The 16,764-nt window shown below is 31.6% G+C and overlaps 2 protein-coding genes across 2 annotated transcripts; one reads left to right on the top strand and one right to left on the bottom strand.

Annotated features, from left to right (window-relative positions):
* Positions 1-1,768: 1,768 nt before the first annotated feature.
* LOC124933496 (mannosyl-oligosaccharide glucosidase GCS1-like) lies at positions 1,769-11,908 on the top strand. Its single transcript, XM_047473907.1, has 22 exons — positions 1,769-2,142; positions 2,282-2,355; positions 3,251-3,502; positions 4,068-4,242; positions 4,394-4,480; positions 4,660-4,728; positions 4,834-4,930; positions 6,573-6,655; positions 7,070-7,177; positions 7,409-7,527; positions 7,610-7,717; positions 7,968-8,041; positions 8,142-8,267; positions 8,448-8,515; positions 8,680-8,829; positions 8,920-8,970; positions 9,751-9,807; positions 10,484-10,633; positions 10,709-10,800; positions 10,891-11,000; positions 11,399-11,462; positions 11,539-11,908. Exons 1-22 carry the CDS (start codon positions 1,831-1,833, stop codon positions 11,678-11,680), a joined length of 2,568 nt encoding a protein of 855 aa, XP_047329863.1. The 5' UTR covers positions 1,769-1,830; the 3' UTR covers positions 11,681-11,908.
* Positions 11,801-14,111, bottom strand: LOC124933497 (nuclear pore complex protein NUP54). The gene is made up of 9 exons (XM_047473908.1): positions 13,541-14,111; positions 13,409-13,462; positions 13,257-13,316; positions 13,029-13,139; positions 12,714-12,779; positions 12,536-12,622; positions 12,366-12,467; positions 12,134-12,283; positions 11,801-12,059 (listed from the first exon to the last, which is right to left on the bottom strand). Exons 1-9 carry the CDS (start codon positions 13,994-13,996, stop codon positions 11,940-11,942), a joined length of 1,206 nt encoding a protein of 401 aa, XP_047329864.1. The 5' UTR covers positions 13,997-14,111; the 3' UTR covers positions 11,801-11,939.
* Positions 14,112-16,764: the final 2,653 nt, after the last annotated feature.

Here is a 16,764-nt window from a genome sequence, read left to right on the forward strand (position 1 = left end):
TGTTGGTCAACCCACGACCCGACCCAAATATTCATTTACTTTTACATATATATTTAAATTAACCACCAACTCTCGACACGGTAATCTAGATACTTTGAAATTAAACATTATTATATATAAACTATGGAGATTCTCGTGTGATGCATACAAATAAAAATATAAATTTAATAAAAAATAATAATAATATGTATTCAATGTTTAAAAATCTTAATAAATCATGAATAATATATTAAAATAAAATATAAAACACTCTCATTACATATTTTATCTCATCATATATTTTTTCTGAACGAACCTCTTATCTCGTGACTTTACACTTTTACTTTGGTCAATCAAATATTTGATTCGTATTTTTTTAACATTTAACATTGTGACCTCACACTTTGGTCAATCAAATGTTTGATTAATATTTTTTAACCACTTTCAATTGATACGACCTATTATCTCTAAGCAAATCATATCATAATCACACTTGGTTAAAGGGTTATACTTGTTTTGTTATGTTGAAAGTTCGAAACATACATATAATATTTTTAATTTTATTTTTAATCATTTTAAGTTTATGTCCAGATCAACCCACAATCTGTCTTAAGTATTAATTTACTCTCACATATATATCTAAATTAACCACAACTTTCGACTCGGCAATTCATATACTTTGAAAATAAGCATCATATATATATATATATTAGTTAGTTAAAAATTTTAACTTATATTGTTAAATTGTTCCACGTTTATTAAATTTAGTGTTAATTTTAAAATATAAAGTCTTATAAAATTATATTTGTTTTTTTCTTATGTTGCAAGTTTGAAATATACATATAATATTTTTAATTATATTTTTAACCGTTTTAAGTTTATGGCGAGTCAATCCATAATCCGACTCAAATATTCATTTACTCTCACGTATATCTTCAAATTAACCACAACTCTCGACCCGATAATTCGGACAATTTGAAATTAAGCATAAATATATATATATATATATATATATTAAAAAGTTGAAATTATATTGTTGTAAGTTAATCAAATTTTGTATTGAATTTAAAATATAAAATTTTATTAGCATATTTGGCTAAATGATTGTACTTGTTTTTTTTGTTAGGTTACAAGTTCGAAATATATACATATAATATTTTATTTATTTTTAACTGTTTTAAATTATGAACGGGTCAACTCACAATCCGACTTAAATATTCATTTACTCTCATGTATATATTCAAATTAACCACAACTTTCGATCCCGACAATTCAGACACTTTAAAATTAAGCATTATTATATAATAGTCTTCTTTGGTGTTAAAAATAATTAATTACAGCTTAAAATATTTGGTAAAGATTTTTTCGACATCGTTTTACTCTATTTTAACTTTCATCGTTAAGAAGTAAATGAGTTCGTCTTTAAATTACCCTCAACAAATTGTAGGATTGTTGAATCTTCTTTGTTAATCATTTTTTTAAAAATTGTTTATACAATTTAACATCTAAATTATTAATTATTTATTTTGATTTTGTAGATATTATTTATTAATTAATTTTTTTAGATGCATCCTCTTTTATAATTAGATGAGAATTATTTAAAAAATATTAAATAGATAGTTAGGTAAAATAAATAAATAAATTAAAGACTCAATTTTCCATGAGTAGTTGGTGTAAGTTATTTAAACAATATATATAAAATAATTGAATTTATTTAATAAAGGTTATAATAAAAAATAATATTATTGCGGAAATCTCAATAACACGAGCAGACTGTATGCATTTCTTCTTCTTCTTCTTAGGGGGTGGTTAAATACCGAGCTCCCCCAATTTGAGTAGCTAGAGAAAAAGATGACTGGAGGTGGACGGAGTAGCGCTCGAAGCCGAGTAAAGTCAAAGTCTGCAGTAGGAGATGATACTCCCAGTCAATCTCTTCTTGATTTCAAGTCCAGTCGCAGATTACGTAGAGGCAACAGTAATAGAGAAGAAAGTTTGCTTCGTATCTTCGATATCAATCCAGCTGTTCTCGTAGGATTTGGATGCATTTCATTGATCATCGTCTTCTTTGTTATTCGTCATCTCATGATTCCTTTCGAAGAACTTCAGAAAAGACCTCGAGTCATAACGCCATTTCCTGCTCCAAAAGTTATGGATCTTCCTCAGGTGTGACCGATTTTGTTTTCTCATATGTAAATCGTTCATAACTATAGCCTTGAATTTCGAATGAATGAATGTGTGATGGAATTGGAAATGTTGATTTCTTGTTTGTTTTAACCGTAATTGATCGCGCTAATTCTTTCAGTTTCAAGGTGACCATAAGGAGAGCTTATATTGGGGAACTTATCGTCCTCAAGTTTATTTTGGAGTCCGGGCAAGGTATTATATATTTTATGTATCTGTAACTAACTGTGATGCATCCTGCTTAAGGAAGTATGAAGATCATCAATGATTCTCTTATTTTATTAGTAGCATACATTATTCTCCAGTCTATTACCTCTAGTTTGTGTGTGTATATGTCTTGTTGGTATCAACTTACGTTATTAGAACTTTCGTTGCGTCATTTTCATGCTAAAGCAGTAGGAAAAAATATTGAAAGTATTCCAACAGTAAATGGATAGTGTTAGGTTTAATCTTTGTAAATATCGACAGCTATCCTCAGTTTTCTTCTACAGAATATTTTCAGCAGATGCATAGAGTCAATTTAATATGCTCTGATGATTCTAATAGAAATGTGTTTTTATGCATAAATGTGTCAATCACAAAGGTCTATTTTTCTAAGGTAAAGGAATGTTGGTTCGATCTGCGGGTATTCACACTTTTCTGCTACAGATTGAGCCTATTTGGAAACATCACACGGTAGATGCAGATGGTGCTCTTACTTGATGTATTTTATTTTTTAAGGTCAATTGAGAAGGTGACAAAGAGACAGTGCAGAGCAAATGAAAGAAATAAACAGAACACAGCACAACAAAACTTAGAACGAGAACCAAATTAGTGTCTAAGGCTATGAATTAAGTCCATAATATCCCACACCGATGGAAGTGAGAACACTAAGAAATTGCTCTTCCAACATGACAATGGTCTTTTCTTGTCATATCTCGTTCCTTTCTTGTCTCTCCTAATTTATTGATTGATGTTTATTGTCTGCGGACTGGTTGGTAGATGATATAACTCAAGATTACAGGAACAAAATACATTCCTTTTTATTTATCATATCTATTTGGTTTGCATCATGTTAATGGTATTTTTAATTAACATTTGTAAATAATAGGACACCAAAGTCATTAGTTGCTGGACTCATGTGGCTTGGTATTAAAGACGGAAGATACTCCATGAGACACATATGCCAAAATTCAGATGAGTTGAAAACATATGGCTGGACACATCACAATGGGAGAGATTATGGTCACCAAAATTTGGTTGACCAAGAAATGGCATTGATGACAAGTTTTTTGAAATCAAAGGAAGAAGGCAGTGGATATGGAGGTGACTGGGCTGTGCGAATTGATGCGCGGAATGAAGAGTAAGTATATTCACTTTCTACCTAGATGATAATGTCTGTCTGATTTTTTTTACAAATTTAAATATTCTTCTTTCTTTTTCAAGAGGCAACTGTAAACTAGGATATTATCTAAATTAGGACACCAAATTGAATTATGATTTGGAGGACAAACATTTTGATATGCATATAGTGATATATGCTAATGTCATTCTTGTGGCAAAGAAGCAGACAATTTGGAGCATTTTATAGTACTATTTTCTCTCCTTGTACATTTCCTTATTTTAGTTGGTCTAGTATTATCCTTTAGTGTAATATTTTTCTGATCTAATGTGATCTTTTAACTCTTCCGTTTTCTTATTGCTTTATAATTTCATGGGATATCAAACAAAAAATGAATGGAGACATCCTTTTAAGTGTTTTCTTAGACAAGATGTTTCAAATTTTCAATACATTCTAATATCACCTTTTGTAGAGCTTGTATCTCAGATGAATGTTGTTGGTGAGAATCTTTTGTTATCAGAGGTAGGTTTGATAGAGTATCATTTGCATCATAAACTTTCTAATTTGAAGTGCTCTGGTCAAACAGATCAGAAATTAGAGAGAGCGCATCAAGAGTAGCACATCTTTTCTTCTATCTGGCTGAAGAAGAAGGAAGTCCTATAAACCTGTGGGGAAATAGCCCATACAATCAGGACAATTCTTTAGTGGCATCTGGATCACGAAAAGATATAGGCAGTTGGCAACTACATTTAGAATCAAAGGTAGTTTATTGAATAGAGAAGGTTCTTCCTTCTACTTTAAGACTCGCCTTCTCCACACTTGAATTAAATCATTAATTGATTTTGTCTCTCCAGCATGTGTACGCACATATTCTCTTTCCTGGATACTTTCTTTTAATATATTTTCTCACAGGATAATCTGGAAGTTCATTACTCTGGTTTTAGGACACCTCACATTCACAATTTGACAGACCTTGTCCAACACAACCTTGGTGTTCAAGTATGTAAAGAGTTATCTATAGTTTTTGTCTTTTAGTTCCATGTATCAGTTCTTTTTCACGTATTGACCATTTCTATTATGATGCTTCATTTTTTATGACTGTTTTCATTGGTCATTTATGCTCATAATATCTGCCCCCTTATTCTTTGCCTGAAGATCATTTTTTTCGGATTTGTTAGGCAAGAAAGCTTGATCGTTTGCAGCTCTCAGACACTTCTGAGGAGTCTTCAAATGTTTTAGTATTTCAGGTTTGTGAATAAGGGATGTTAGCTCCCAGTGATAATGTCAACTAGGATACCCATTCTAATACTTTGATAGAAATTCTTATGAGGCGGCGCGTGGGCTTGCTGCAGGTCTCTGTTAGGCTTCCTTTTAGAATCGATATGGCTTTTGTTTCTGGAACTGATTTAGAAGGCTCAAGACTCACAGAACGTGTCAACCACCTTTCAGGTACTGAATTTTCTTGTTTCTGCCATGATCCATATAGTCTAATGGAGGAGTTGATGAATATCTCAACATTTTACCTCTTGAAAGAAAATTGAGAAAATGAAGAGGTGTGTTTGGTAACCATGGAATTGGAATTGGGAGGTGTAATTCCAACTCTTAGATTTGGTAGGCCATATAATATTTAAGAATTGGAATTGAAATTAGAATTCCAATGAAATTCAAACCAATGTAATTTTATAATTCTCCATTCCACTCTTTTTAGCTCGGAATTGTAATTTCAATATTTATTTTTTCAATGTTTTCCAAACAAAACATCTTATTATTTTATCATTTACAACACGGTTAACGTCTTGAACTAATAATATATATTTTTTAATTTAGTAAGTTAATATGTCGAACCGATATATATTTTTTAATTTAGGAAGTTAACATGTCGAACCAATATTTCGTTTTCTTGAATTTAGGAAATTAAAATGCCGAATCGATATATGTTTTTTTAATTTAGGAAGTTAACATGTCGAATCGATATTTTTTTATGGAGAATTGAACCCTAAACAAAACTCTTGACACTTGAGCTATCCTAATAGGCTTTGTCGAACAAATATCTTAATAATATATATAATATATATTTAAATTGTTTTTACTATATTTTTTTTCAAACATAACAATTTGAATTGAATTAGAATTCTATAATTTTTTCAAACATAGGAATTGAATTGTAAAATTCAATGTCAATTATTGTGGAATTAGAATGAAAATTCTAATGCCAATTCCAATTTCACTCATCCAAACGGACCCTAAGAGAAAACCATAAATATTGAGAAAGGTTGAGGTTGTTGGATGAACTATATCCTCCTGCCAGCCTAACCATAAAAGGATTAATACAAAATTTAGTTATGCTCAGTGGAGCTGTCAAACAAAACCCTTCACATACTTGTTATGTTAATGCTAATGTATGTTGAAAGAGAAGTTACACAAAATGTAAACTTGGTTGCTGAGAAGGATTGCTGTTAAGTTAACAAATGAGGTCTTGCGTTAAGCAGATGTATTTTTATTTAGTAAAAGGAATGCGTGCCATTATTTGGTAGTGAAGAATCATTTATTAACAATACAGAGGTAGATATTTACTAAGATGTGTCCCTTTCATCAAATTTGGTAGCTAAAATGAAATGGCCTGAGAATGTTGGGAACCTAGTATGTAATAATATTGAAATATTAAGAGGCAGTTTAAAAAAATTGAAATATTAAGAGGCTCTACTTTCCTTATATCTTTTATGGACTAGGGGCATTAGCACTGATCATGTTTGCAATTAAATATGATCAGTGGTAAAGATTAAAGACATCTGTATGCAAGGAATACATGGATAGAGCAATTTTGCAAGAAGTGTCCATTCATTGTTTTTATTGTTCAGTTACGTGATGCATTCACTTTGATCTGAATTATCTGTGAGATTATAAGAGTTCATTCAATTGCTTGTACTTTGGTTATGTGATGCACTCATCTTGATACTAGTTATGTCACTCAATTGTCCCTCTCTCACAAGTGTCTTGCATTAATCACCATCTTACTAACTTCTATTTTTCCATACAAATTTTGCAATGTTTAACAAAATAAGCTGTGGCTGATTTTTCTTTTTTATATCAGGCGCCTCTTTGACCAGTCGTCTTGATGAGAAGCAAAAGGAATTTGATACAAAATTCAAAACTTGCTTTAATCTTTCTGATGAGGTATTTGTTTACGTGAATTTGACCACTTAGTTCCATCTGCAAATTTTAGTTGAACTTGAATTGTAGAAGCAATTTGATGGTTAACAGCAAAATATGACTTTATAATTTAACTTGTTAGTACATGAAAAGAAGAAACCATTTTCTTTGTTGATTCTTCTTTTTGAACAATTTTCTTCTCATTGATCGAAAGTAATAATTTGGTAGTTGATCATTTTGTGTTGCTTGACCAATACATAATAGACGTATTCATTGTCTAACAATATTGATATCAAACATGTAAATTTTTGTTAGTAATTGATAATATTGTTTTGGTTGTGAATCTATTTGAGAAGAACTTCTGATTATGCCTGGAGTTGTTTCAGAACTCATTCCTTATAATTGGAAAAACTAACACCTATCTTCTTTGATTTTCAGTTTGGATCTGAGTCAATCTCTGTTGGAAAGGCTGCCATTAGTAATCTATTTGGTGGTATCGGCTATTTTTATGGCCAGTCAAAAATCTCAGTCCCCACAAATCCTAATGTAAGACAATTTTCTTTATCATTTTAATCCTGCTGTAGAATCTTTCTTATAGCCTTGGGGAACATGTGGATAGCATTCCAATATTATCCTTTTTTGTACCAATATCTGTCAATCACGGTCATGCATAAAGAACTTTTATATGTATGGACAATTGCGAGGAAAACATAGACTATTTTCTGACTATTCTCTTGGAATTTCTACAGTAATATGCATTCTTCTTACTTCTTGCAGCTTAAGAATGGTCAAAACCTTTTATACTGGCCAGCTGAGCTGTATTCAGCTGTTCCCAGTCGGCCCTTCTTTCCAAGGGGGTTTTTGTGGGATGAAGGATTTCACGACTTAGTGATCTGGTTTGTAGCCTATTTGTTTCTTTAGTTGAATTCCACAAGTAGTTGTCTTATATTGGAATGCAAAATTGTCCTATCTGAATAGGCGCTGGGATTTGCGTATCTGCTTGGATATTATTGGACATTGGATAGACTTGATGAACATAGATGGATGGATTCCACGTGAACAGATCTTAGGTGCTGAAGCATTAAGGTGTTTCTACAGTATTCTCTCTTTTATTTTAATCTTTTTGTGACCTGTTGCTGAAGCATTAAGGTGTTTCTACAGTATTCTCTCTTTTATTTTAATCTTTTTGTGACCTGTTTTTTTTTTCCGGGTGTCTAGCATGACACCTACAGTCATGACCCCCCTTTAAATCAGAGTGTTTCTCTTATTGAGATATACTCATTGTGATACCATTGTTTATAATATTTTTCTCACTCCTTTGTGTTCATTTTTGTAGCAAGGTTCCAGAGGAATATGTTGTACAACATCCATCAAATGGAAATCCGCCGACTCTATTTTTGGTTTTACGTGGTATGAAGAATGTTTTACCATTTACTCCACATTTTTTGTGTTCCATACTTATAATAGAAAAACAACATGTTCACTGAACTCGTAGCCTTGATTCTTTCAGACTTTGTCTGTGGCATGAAGAAAGGCAGGTTTACCATTGAAGAAAGTGAGGAGATATCTTCCTTTCTGGAAAGGGCATTTATCCGTTTTCATGGCTGGTTTCAATGGTTTAATACAACACAATCAGGTTAGCTGATTTTTTGTCTTCTTAACAATACTGATGATTATTTTTTGGGCTACTATATTTCTATTGTGTTTTTTTAAAGAGAATTATCATTCCACATAGTTAATGCGAAAATCACATCTCCACTGATAAGAAAAGACAATTAATCTGCTGATGTGCTGTGTACTTCCCTCACTTTGACAGGCAAAGAAGCTGGCAGCTACTTCTGGCATGGAAGAGACAGTACAACAATTCGTGAGCTAAATCCTAAGGTTCATTTTGTTACTCATTTGAATTTTTAGTTTTGAAGCTAAGGCAAGCCATTACAGCTAACCTGTGACCATCTTCCATCTTATCTGACCTATTTTCTTTGAGAAATTTTGTTTATAAGATGTGGCCATAATTATGGTTGTCTTATTGACTTGTTTATTTCCAGACTTTGACATCTGGATTAGATGATTATCCACGTTCATCACATCCAAATGAAGATGAGCGTCATGTGGACCTGAGATGCTGGATGCTTCTTGCAGCTGACTGTATGCACTCAATTTCGAAGCTTCTTAAGAAGGGGGACAAAATGGAAAAGGTTAAACTAAAGTACAAAAAAATATAATAGATTTTATGAGAAATTTATGTGGATTTTTGAAGTAATAGATTTTTAAATCAAATGATACAGGACTATGGCTCAATGGCTAAGCTACTCTCAGATTTTGATATTCTAAATCAGGTTTGTATAAGATTAATTGTTATGATGAATTTATGTGTCACCCAATTGTCTAAAACTGATTAACTTGTGCTGGACTATCTTATCTCTGACCTAGCCTGGTCCTCCACCTATACTACATGATGGTCTAATGGAATTTAAGAAATTATCATCATCATATTCTAATGGCTATGTTAATCCAATGGTAGCAAAAGGGGTAATTCCCCTTTACATATGCAAAAGCTGGCATAATGAAGAAGTCATTTCTTTTCTATTCCGAGTATCATACTCATTTTATTCCTTCCCGGTGTCGTGCTAAAGTCTTGAGAATTCTATCATTTTTTTAGTTTAGGAACTTAGCACGACCTCCCACAGCCATGCCCCCCCCCCCCCCACTTCAACTTAAGACGTTCTTAGTGGGAAATGAGAATCAAACTCAATATTTTTGGTCTCATAGGCAAGATTCTTGCCACTTGAGCTACTCTAGTGGATTTGCAGTATTTTGCTTATATATCTAACAAATAACAATGCGTACTTAACTTGTTGATTTGCTACATTGTAATTGCAAATTAATACTAATTAGTTTGGATTGAAATTGAGTTGGTTTGCATTGAACAATATGGGGGATGTGTGCTGCCTTTTGTACAGAAAATTGGTATCTAGGAGAATCACTAATTATAGTGATAGATTGTGTATTTTCACTTTCAGTTTTAATGGGATTGATATATGGGTCTCTATAGCTTCAGTAATGCTTTTCCTAGATATGCATACTGTTCTATAACACTACTTTTGACTTTTATTTAGATGCATTTTGACCATGCTTCTGGTGCTTATTCTGACTTTGGGAATCACACAGAGAAGGTACACAGCCTTTTGCATACCTTTCTTTTCTGAATTTTGATTTTTGTGCAAGCAATGTTCGCTATTTTCCTTCTGATGATATTGCCACGTTTTATATAAATGGTGAATAAGGAATACTGACTTTTAAGTGTGAATTAAGTCCTTAAAAAATATATGTTGAATACACCAAATGAAAATATCTAAGTTTTAAGTACTTGGTATGTAAGTTGATTTGATAAAATGTGCAACTAACACCAGCAAATTATTTAAAGACTATTTTATCCTTATAATGACATATTATGATTCATTTCTAAGGTTGAAGTTGTCTTAGTTAAGTCATTCATAGCACATACCGAAGCTAATTATTTATTTATTTTGCTTAATTTGAGCTTAATCTAAATAGTTAAGTGGTTTTATATGTGAACTTAACTCAAATAAGAACTTCATCGCTTAGAAGTGACAAATTATCAAACGCCTCCTACTCTGTTATAAATAAATAGCTTTCAGTTTCCTCAGCTGATACAGTTAATGAGGGTTTTAGCAGAACACAGACATACACCATGATAAATAAAAAATATAAAAGGAGAATCATATCCATTACTTGGTTCTTGCCCCGATTTTTCAACACAACTTGAACCTTTGATTATGACATTGTATTTGGATAATAATATCCAGAGGATGATGATTTGTAACTTAGGTACGTTTGAGATGGCAAGAAGTTGTAGGAAGCAACAACTACATAAATCGTGAGCTAATACGTGAAGTTTTGGAAGATCCAAAGCTGAGGTTTGTTCCTCATGTAGGATACGTAAGCCTATTTCCATTCATTGCGAGGATTATTCCACCTGTAAGTTGCATCAAACATGTTATTTAATAAATATTAGCACTTCATTTTTCTAACCCTTAGTATACATACTCACAGGAGTCTCAAATTCTAGAACAACAACTTAACCTGATTTCTAACAAGAGTATTATGTGGACAGAATTCGGTCTTCGATCTCTGTCGAAATCAAGGTAGTCATCGGTTATGGATTCTTTGTAGACTTTTGATCTTCTTATCTGACCTGACCCCCCTTTCTTTTTGTGTTTGTTTGAATCTGCAAGTTCAATGTATATGAAACACAATACAGAACATGATGCCCCATACTGGAGAGGTCCCATTTGGATGAACATCAACTACTTGGTTCTTTCTTCACTACACCATTACTCTAAAGGTAAGATTTTCCTCCACAAGAAGAGAAACAAAAAAATGTGAGTTGAAACTGTACTATTCTAAGAATCTAATAGATTTCAAGAAGAATCTGAAAATCGCCAAAATATATAGCAGTGACAAATGAGTTTGGAGAAAAAAATATGTAGGGAGATTATGCGTTTATTGGTCTTTTTACATAATCACAATACATGTTTGTTTGATATTTTTTTAACTGAAAATTGATCAGAATCCAGAAATTTGCCATGAAAAAACAGGAAAATAGAAAATCACTTTGAATTTTTTTGTGTGGAGACTTTCCAATCATAATTGTGACAAATTACTACTTTTCAAATAAGTTCATTTGATCAATGACCTTACATATTTTGTTAACTTTTTAATATTGTTTGATTTATCCTGCAGAAGATGGACCATATAGAGACAAAGCGAGGGACATTTACAATAACTTAAGAAGAAACCTCATAAGGTGGAGTTTCAATGAACTCCATGAATTACTACTTCTGTTGTTATATCATTAAAACTCACAAACTGTTTTTCAACAGAAATGTTGTCCAGAACCATCAACAGACGGGATTCTTCTGGGAGCAATATGAACAGAAAAAAGGGAAAGGAAAAGGCGCTCGAGTTTTCACCGGTTGGACATCTCTCGTTTTGCTTATTATGGCCGAAGCTTATACAGAATGAGCTTATACAGAATGTTGATAGCTTTTGTTTTCCATGCAAATTTTGACCCTTATTTAAAAACTTTCCCAACCTAATAACACTTAGAAACTTGACTCAATTTTTTAGTTGGGATTTGAGTAACAAAAACTATATAATGAATTATCCAGCCACTTAATTTATGTTTAATAAGTCACAAAGAAATATCCAGATTCATTTTCTACAAGCACCAAAGGGTCCAAGATTCAACAACAAAAAAAAAGAAACAAACAAAAAAAGTGGTTTAGCTTGCATCTGCTGTAGTCATTTCTGTATCTTCAGCCATAATTATCTCAATATCTCTAATGTCTCTCTTCAGCACATTCCCGAGCTTCGCAATGGCTTCCGTCTGCTGCTGTAGAACCTGTTCAATATTCAATCGTTAAAATCACAATCACAAACCGAAATATTAACAAATAGATGCTAACTAACTCAAACCTCGTGCATATCAGCAAGACTCTGGTCATGGATTTTAGTCGATCCTGGAAGGTAAACCGGAGTGCCAATAACTCCATTGCTAGACTGAAGTCTAGCTATATTATGCAGATTTTGAACTCTCCTTGAAAGTTCTGCTCCAGATCCCTTCAACTGCAGAACAGAAAAACCAGCTCGGTTATTTAAAGATACGGAAAAAAACAGGTAATAGTTTAATCAAAGAAGAAACCAAAACCTGTCTTGTAATTGAAGTCAACTTCTCAGCCAAATCTGCTTCTCCTTTTACTAAAGGCATCCTGAAACCTTTTCCCTCCAAAGCTTCTAATACTCTCATTACCTTAACAGACCATACTAAATTATATAACACGAAACCAAATTAAAAATCTTAAAAAATAATTTATAAACCTTTATGAGGCGCCTTTGAAGAACTTGCTCTTTCTGTCTCATCCTTTCAATCCAAGGCAGAGTTCCAGCTTGAACATGCCTTTGAAGCTGCAAATTTACATTACTCGTTAATTATAAGGCTGCTAATGTTTTCTTTTCAGACATTGTGAATAATAACCGCGGGACTTAGAGGGAATACCATCTTGACATTGCTTTGAGTTGTTCGCAACCTCTCAGCATCTGATAATATGACTTCATCTTGAAGCTGCATAATTAATTCAACATAAATACCAACAAAATTCAAACTTGTGAATAACCCGTGTCCAAACATGTTGTCTTCATCATCATCATCAAAGAAATTCTACAATAGTTGTGTTTTTCAATAGACTCAATACGTAACATATGTGTTCACTAACATCTGATAATATTCGAGACTCACACATATCAAATCTATCTCCTATCTGCATATGCTTCTGTATGTCCAAATTCATATAAGAACAATCACAAAAAGTACCTTGAGGCGCAGAGACAGATCTTTGAAACCCTGAACAAGTTGGGGCCAAAGCCGGTCCCTATCAGAACTATCCATACCATCAAGCTTACAAATTGCTTCTGCCCACATGATCTGCCAATGCAAACTATTTCTCAAATTAGGTCAAATTAAAATTCAGGCAACAAGATTCAAAATAAACCTCTAGTACACATAAGAAATCAAAAACAGTAGCCCAATTACACAACTCACGTCTGATACAATAGCGGGTTTTGTTCTGTGCTGAGGTTCAGTTACACTGAACAATAGATGCTGCAAACAGAAAATTTTAAAACTGCAAAGCCTTAGAAATAGTAGAGATAAAAATGGAACAATGGTTAAACAAGAAATCAGACAAATCAGACCTTAAATGCATATTTAGTATTCCCTGGTTCCTCCTTGTAAGCTTCAAGGATTGCCTAAAGGGTCAAGACAACATATGAATAAAAAACTAAGAACAAGAATCATACAGAATATCTATCTGAAACAAAACCCACTTGGATATCACGATCGGCAAGAGAGAAAGGAAGGGGCGCCACAGGAGCCATCTGGGTGGTCAATTGAACATTTCCGAATGGAAGAGAAGTAGCAGACGGCAACTGACCAAAAGGTGTTGATTGAGCGGGCTGCTGCTGCTGCTGCGGTGTCGCACCAAACGAAGAGGGGAATCCGAAAGAACCGGAAGTCTGCTGCTGAAAAGGAGAAGCTTGCTGCTGTTGAGAGAAGGGTGTAGAGAATAATGATGAACCAAAACCTGTAGAGAAAGAAGGGGTAGAGGGTGCTCCAAATGATGGGGTTACGGAAGGGGTAAACATGGGTGTTGAGGATGGAGTTCCGAATGCAGGTGTGGAAGATGGAGTTCCGAATGGAGGCGTCATTGATGGGGCACCGAATGCTGCTGGTGTAGATGATGGAGTTCCGAATGCCGGCGTTGAGGAAGGAGTTCCGAACATGGTTGCAGAGAATGGAAATTAAAGAAAAAAAAATCGAAACCCTAGAGAGTAATTGGAGTTGCCGCCATTTTCAGAGACGGAGTAAACCTTACGAGAGACGAATTGAAGAATGAGATCGCTCACTTGATTATATATATATATATTGAGACCTTGTTTTCTCGCTGAACAATTAGGCTATTCCAAGAATCAAGATTGCTTTTTTTTTTTTCTTTTTTTTTTTTAATTTTATGAAAGATCTTTGTTACCGTTCAAAAATTATTAAACTTAAAACTAAAATTAATTTAGTTTTTTATTTATCAAACAATTTTTTTTCATATTCTAAATTTCATTAAAATAGAATAGATTACAATTAGGGATGACAATAGAGAGATTTGGGTGAGTAATGCATTTATCATCTTCGTCCTATTTTTACATTGAAGATTTTTTTAATACCATTCATGTCTCATTCGATTTTGGAAAATCCACACAGAGCACCGTTTATACTATATTTAAAAAAAATAAAAATTATATAAATAGTTTTTTTAATATAATATATTATATATTAAAATTTTATATTATTATAAAAAAAATAAACTTACCATTCTTATAAAATATAATAAATAAATAAATAAATATATTTATGATTTTATATATTTAATTGTATTTAGAGTGTTCAGGACAAAATTGGGGTCCTGATCAGGGTAAGATCAGGACGGGTCAGAGCGGGAATACAAATACTATATCCGCTCAATTCCTGGTCAACTACCAATCAAACCGAAAAAAACCCGCCTCAAACGGGACAATTCAATTCAATTGTTTTTAAATTGTCATCATCTATATATATATATAATGATGCTTAATTTTTAAAGTGTCCGGATTGCCGGGTCGAGAGCTGTGGTTAATTTGGATATATGTGAGAGTAAATGGATACTTGGGTCGGATTATGGTTTGACCCGCCCATAAACTTAAAGCGGTTAAAAATAAAATTTAAAATACTATAGGTATGGTTCGAACTTGCAACCTAACAAAACAAGTATAACATTTTACCCAACTAGGCTAATAACACTTTATATTTTAAATTCAACCCAAAATTTGATAAACGCGTGACATTTTAACAATATAAGTTAAACTTTTTAACTAACTAATCTATATATATATATATAATGATGCTTAATTTTTAAAGTGTCCAGATTGCCGGGTCGAGAGCTGTGGTTAATTTGGATATATGTGAGAGTAAATGGATACTTGAGTCGGATTGTGGGTTGACCCGCCCATAAACTTAAAACGGTTAAAAATAAAATTAAAAATGCTATAGGTATGGTTCGAACTTGCAACCTAACAAAACAAGTACAACATTTTAACCAAGGCTAATAACACTTTATATTTTAAATTCAACCCAAAATTTGATAAACGCGTGACATTTTAACAATATAAGTTCAACTTTTTAACTAACTAATCTATATATATATAATGATGCTTAATTTTTAAAGTGTCCGGATTGCCAGGTCGAGAGCTGTGGTTAATTTGGATATATGTGAGAGTAAATGAATATTTGAGTCGGATTGTGAGTTGACCCACCCATAAAAATTTTACCGTAATATTTTTTCACAGTTTTTTATATTATTACTCGTGCATTTGCACGTGATACATGCTAGTTAATCATAAAGATTGAATCATGCCTTTATTTTTTAATATTGCACGTGATACATGCTAGTTAATCATAAAGATTGAATCATGCCTTTATTTTTTAATATATACTCGTATAAGATTTAGAAATAATTAATATTTTTTCCTTTTAATTTTTAGATTGATCTTAAAATATATAATATTTGATTTTATTGTTTGTATTATTAAATAAGTTTAAAATATATTATTTATGAATTTTAAAAATTAATACAAATATTTAAATATATTTTTATATTTTATTTTTCAAAATTTGAACTTATATTTAATAATAGAATGAGTAAATAAAGTATTATAACTTTAAGAACCAATATGACAGTTAAGTCAAAGCTTAAGAATTTTGTTTTTATCAATTACTTCTACTATTTATATTAAATATTATTTTTACTTATAATAATTTATAAATAACTTTAATAATTTGAGTCTTATAAAATGTGAGTTTGATTTTTATTAAAAATATTTTAAATTAAAATAAGATTTAATCACTTGTATTGTGCTATATCATAAAAAAAATATATAATAAAGCTTTCAAAAACTATTAACATGACAACAATTTATCAATAAAATGTAAGAATAAATTTAAAAAAATATTAGAATTGTAAAATTAGAGCTCTTCTTTTTTAAATAAAGTTGTGGATTACTTGGATTAGTTTCCTATCGCTCAAAATATAAAGATTTTTTTTTTTTTTAAATCTCACAATTTAAAGATTATTATTGTTAAACTTATAAGAAATGAAATTTTACTTTAATGATTTCAAACTCCTATTAAATTATTATTAAATGATATTTATAAATAAAAAATATAAATATTACTAATTTAATTAATAAATTTCAACCTTTCGAAATCTTTTACGGTTGAATTTAAGAGAATAGGTAGTTAAAATTCTTATTTCGCATTAAATTCATATTTTATTTATTTATTTATAAATATCACGTAAATAATAAATTATAAACGTTAAAAATAATTGAGGTGAAATCTTCGTTTTTATAACGTAACAATCAAAAGTCTCAAAAGCTTTGAAAAAATAGATCCAAAATCTCATTCATCATAAGCTAATCATCATGATTTTGAAAAAAACATATACACCAATGAAAACAACCTTGCC

The sequence above is a fragment of the Impatiens glandulifera genome, chromosome 4, assembly GCF_907164915.1.
Source record: "Impatiens glandulifera chromosome 4, dImpGla2.1, whole genome shotgun sequence".
In the NCBI taxonomy this organism is placed as follows: Eukaryota; Viridiplantae; Streptophyta; class Magnoliopsida; order Ericales; family Balsaminaceae; genus Impatiens; species Impatiens glandulifera.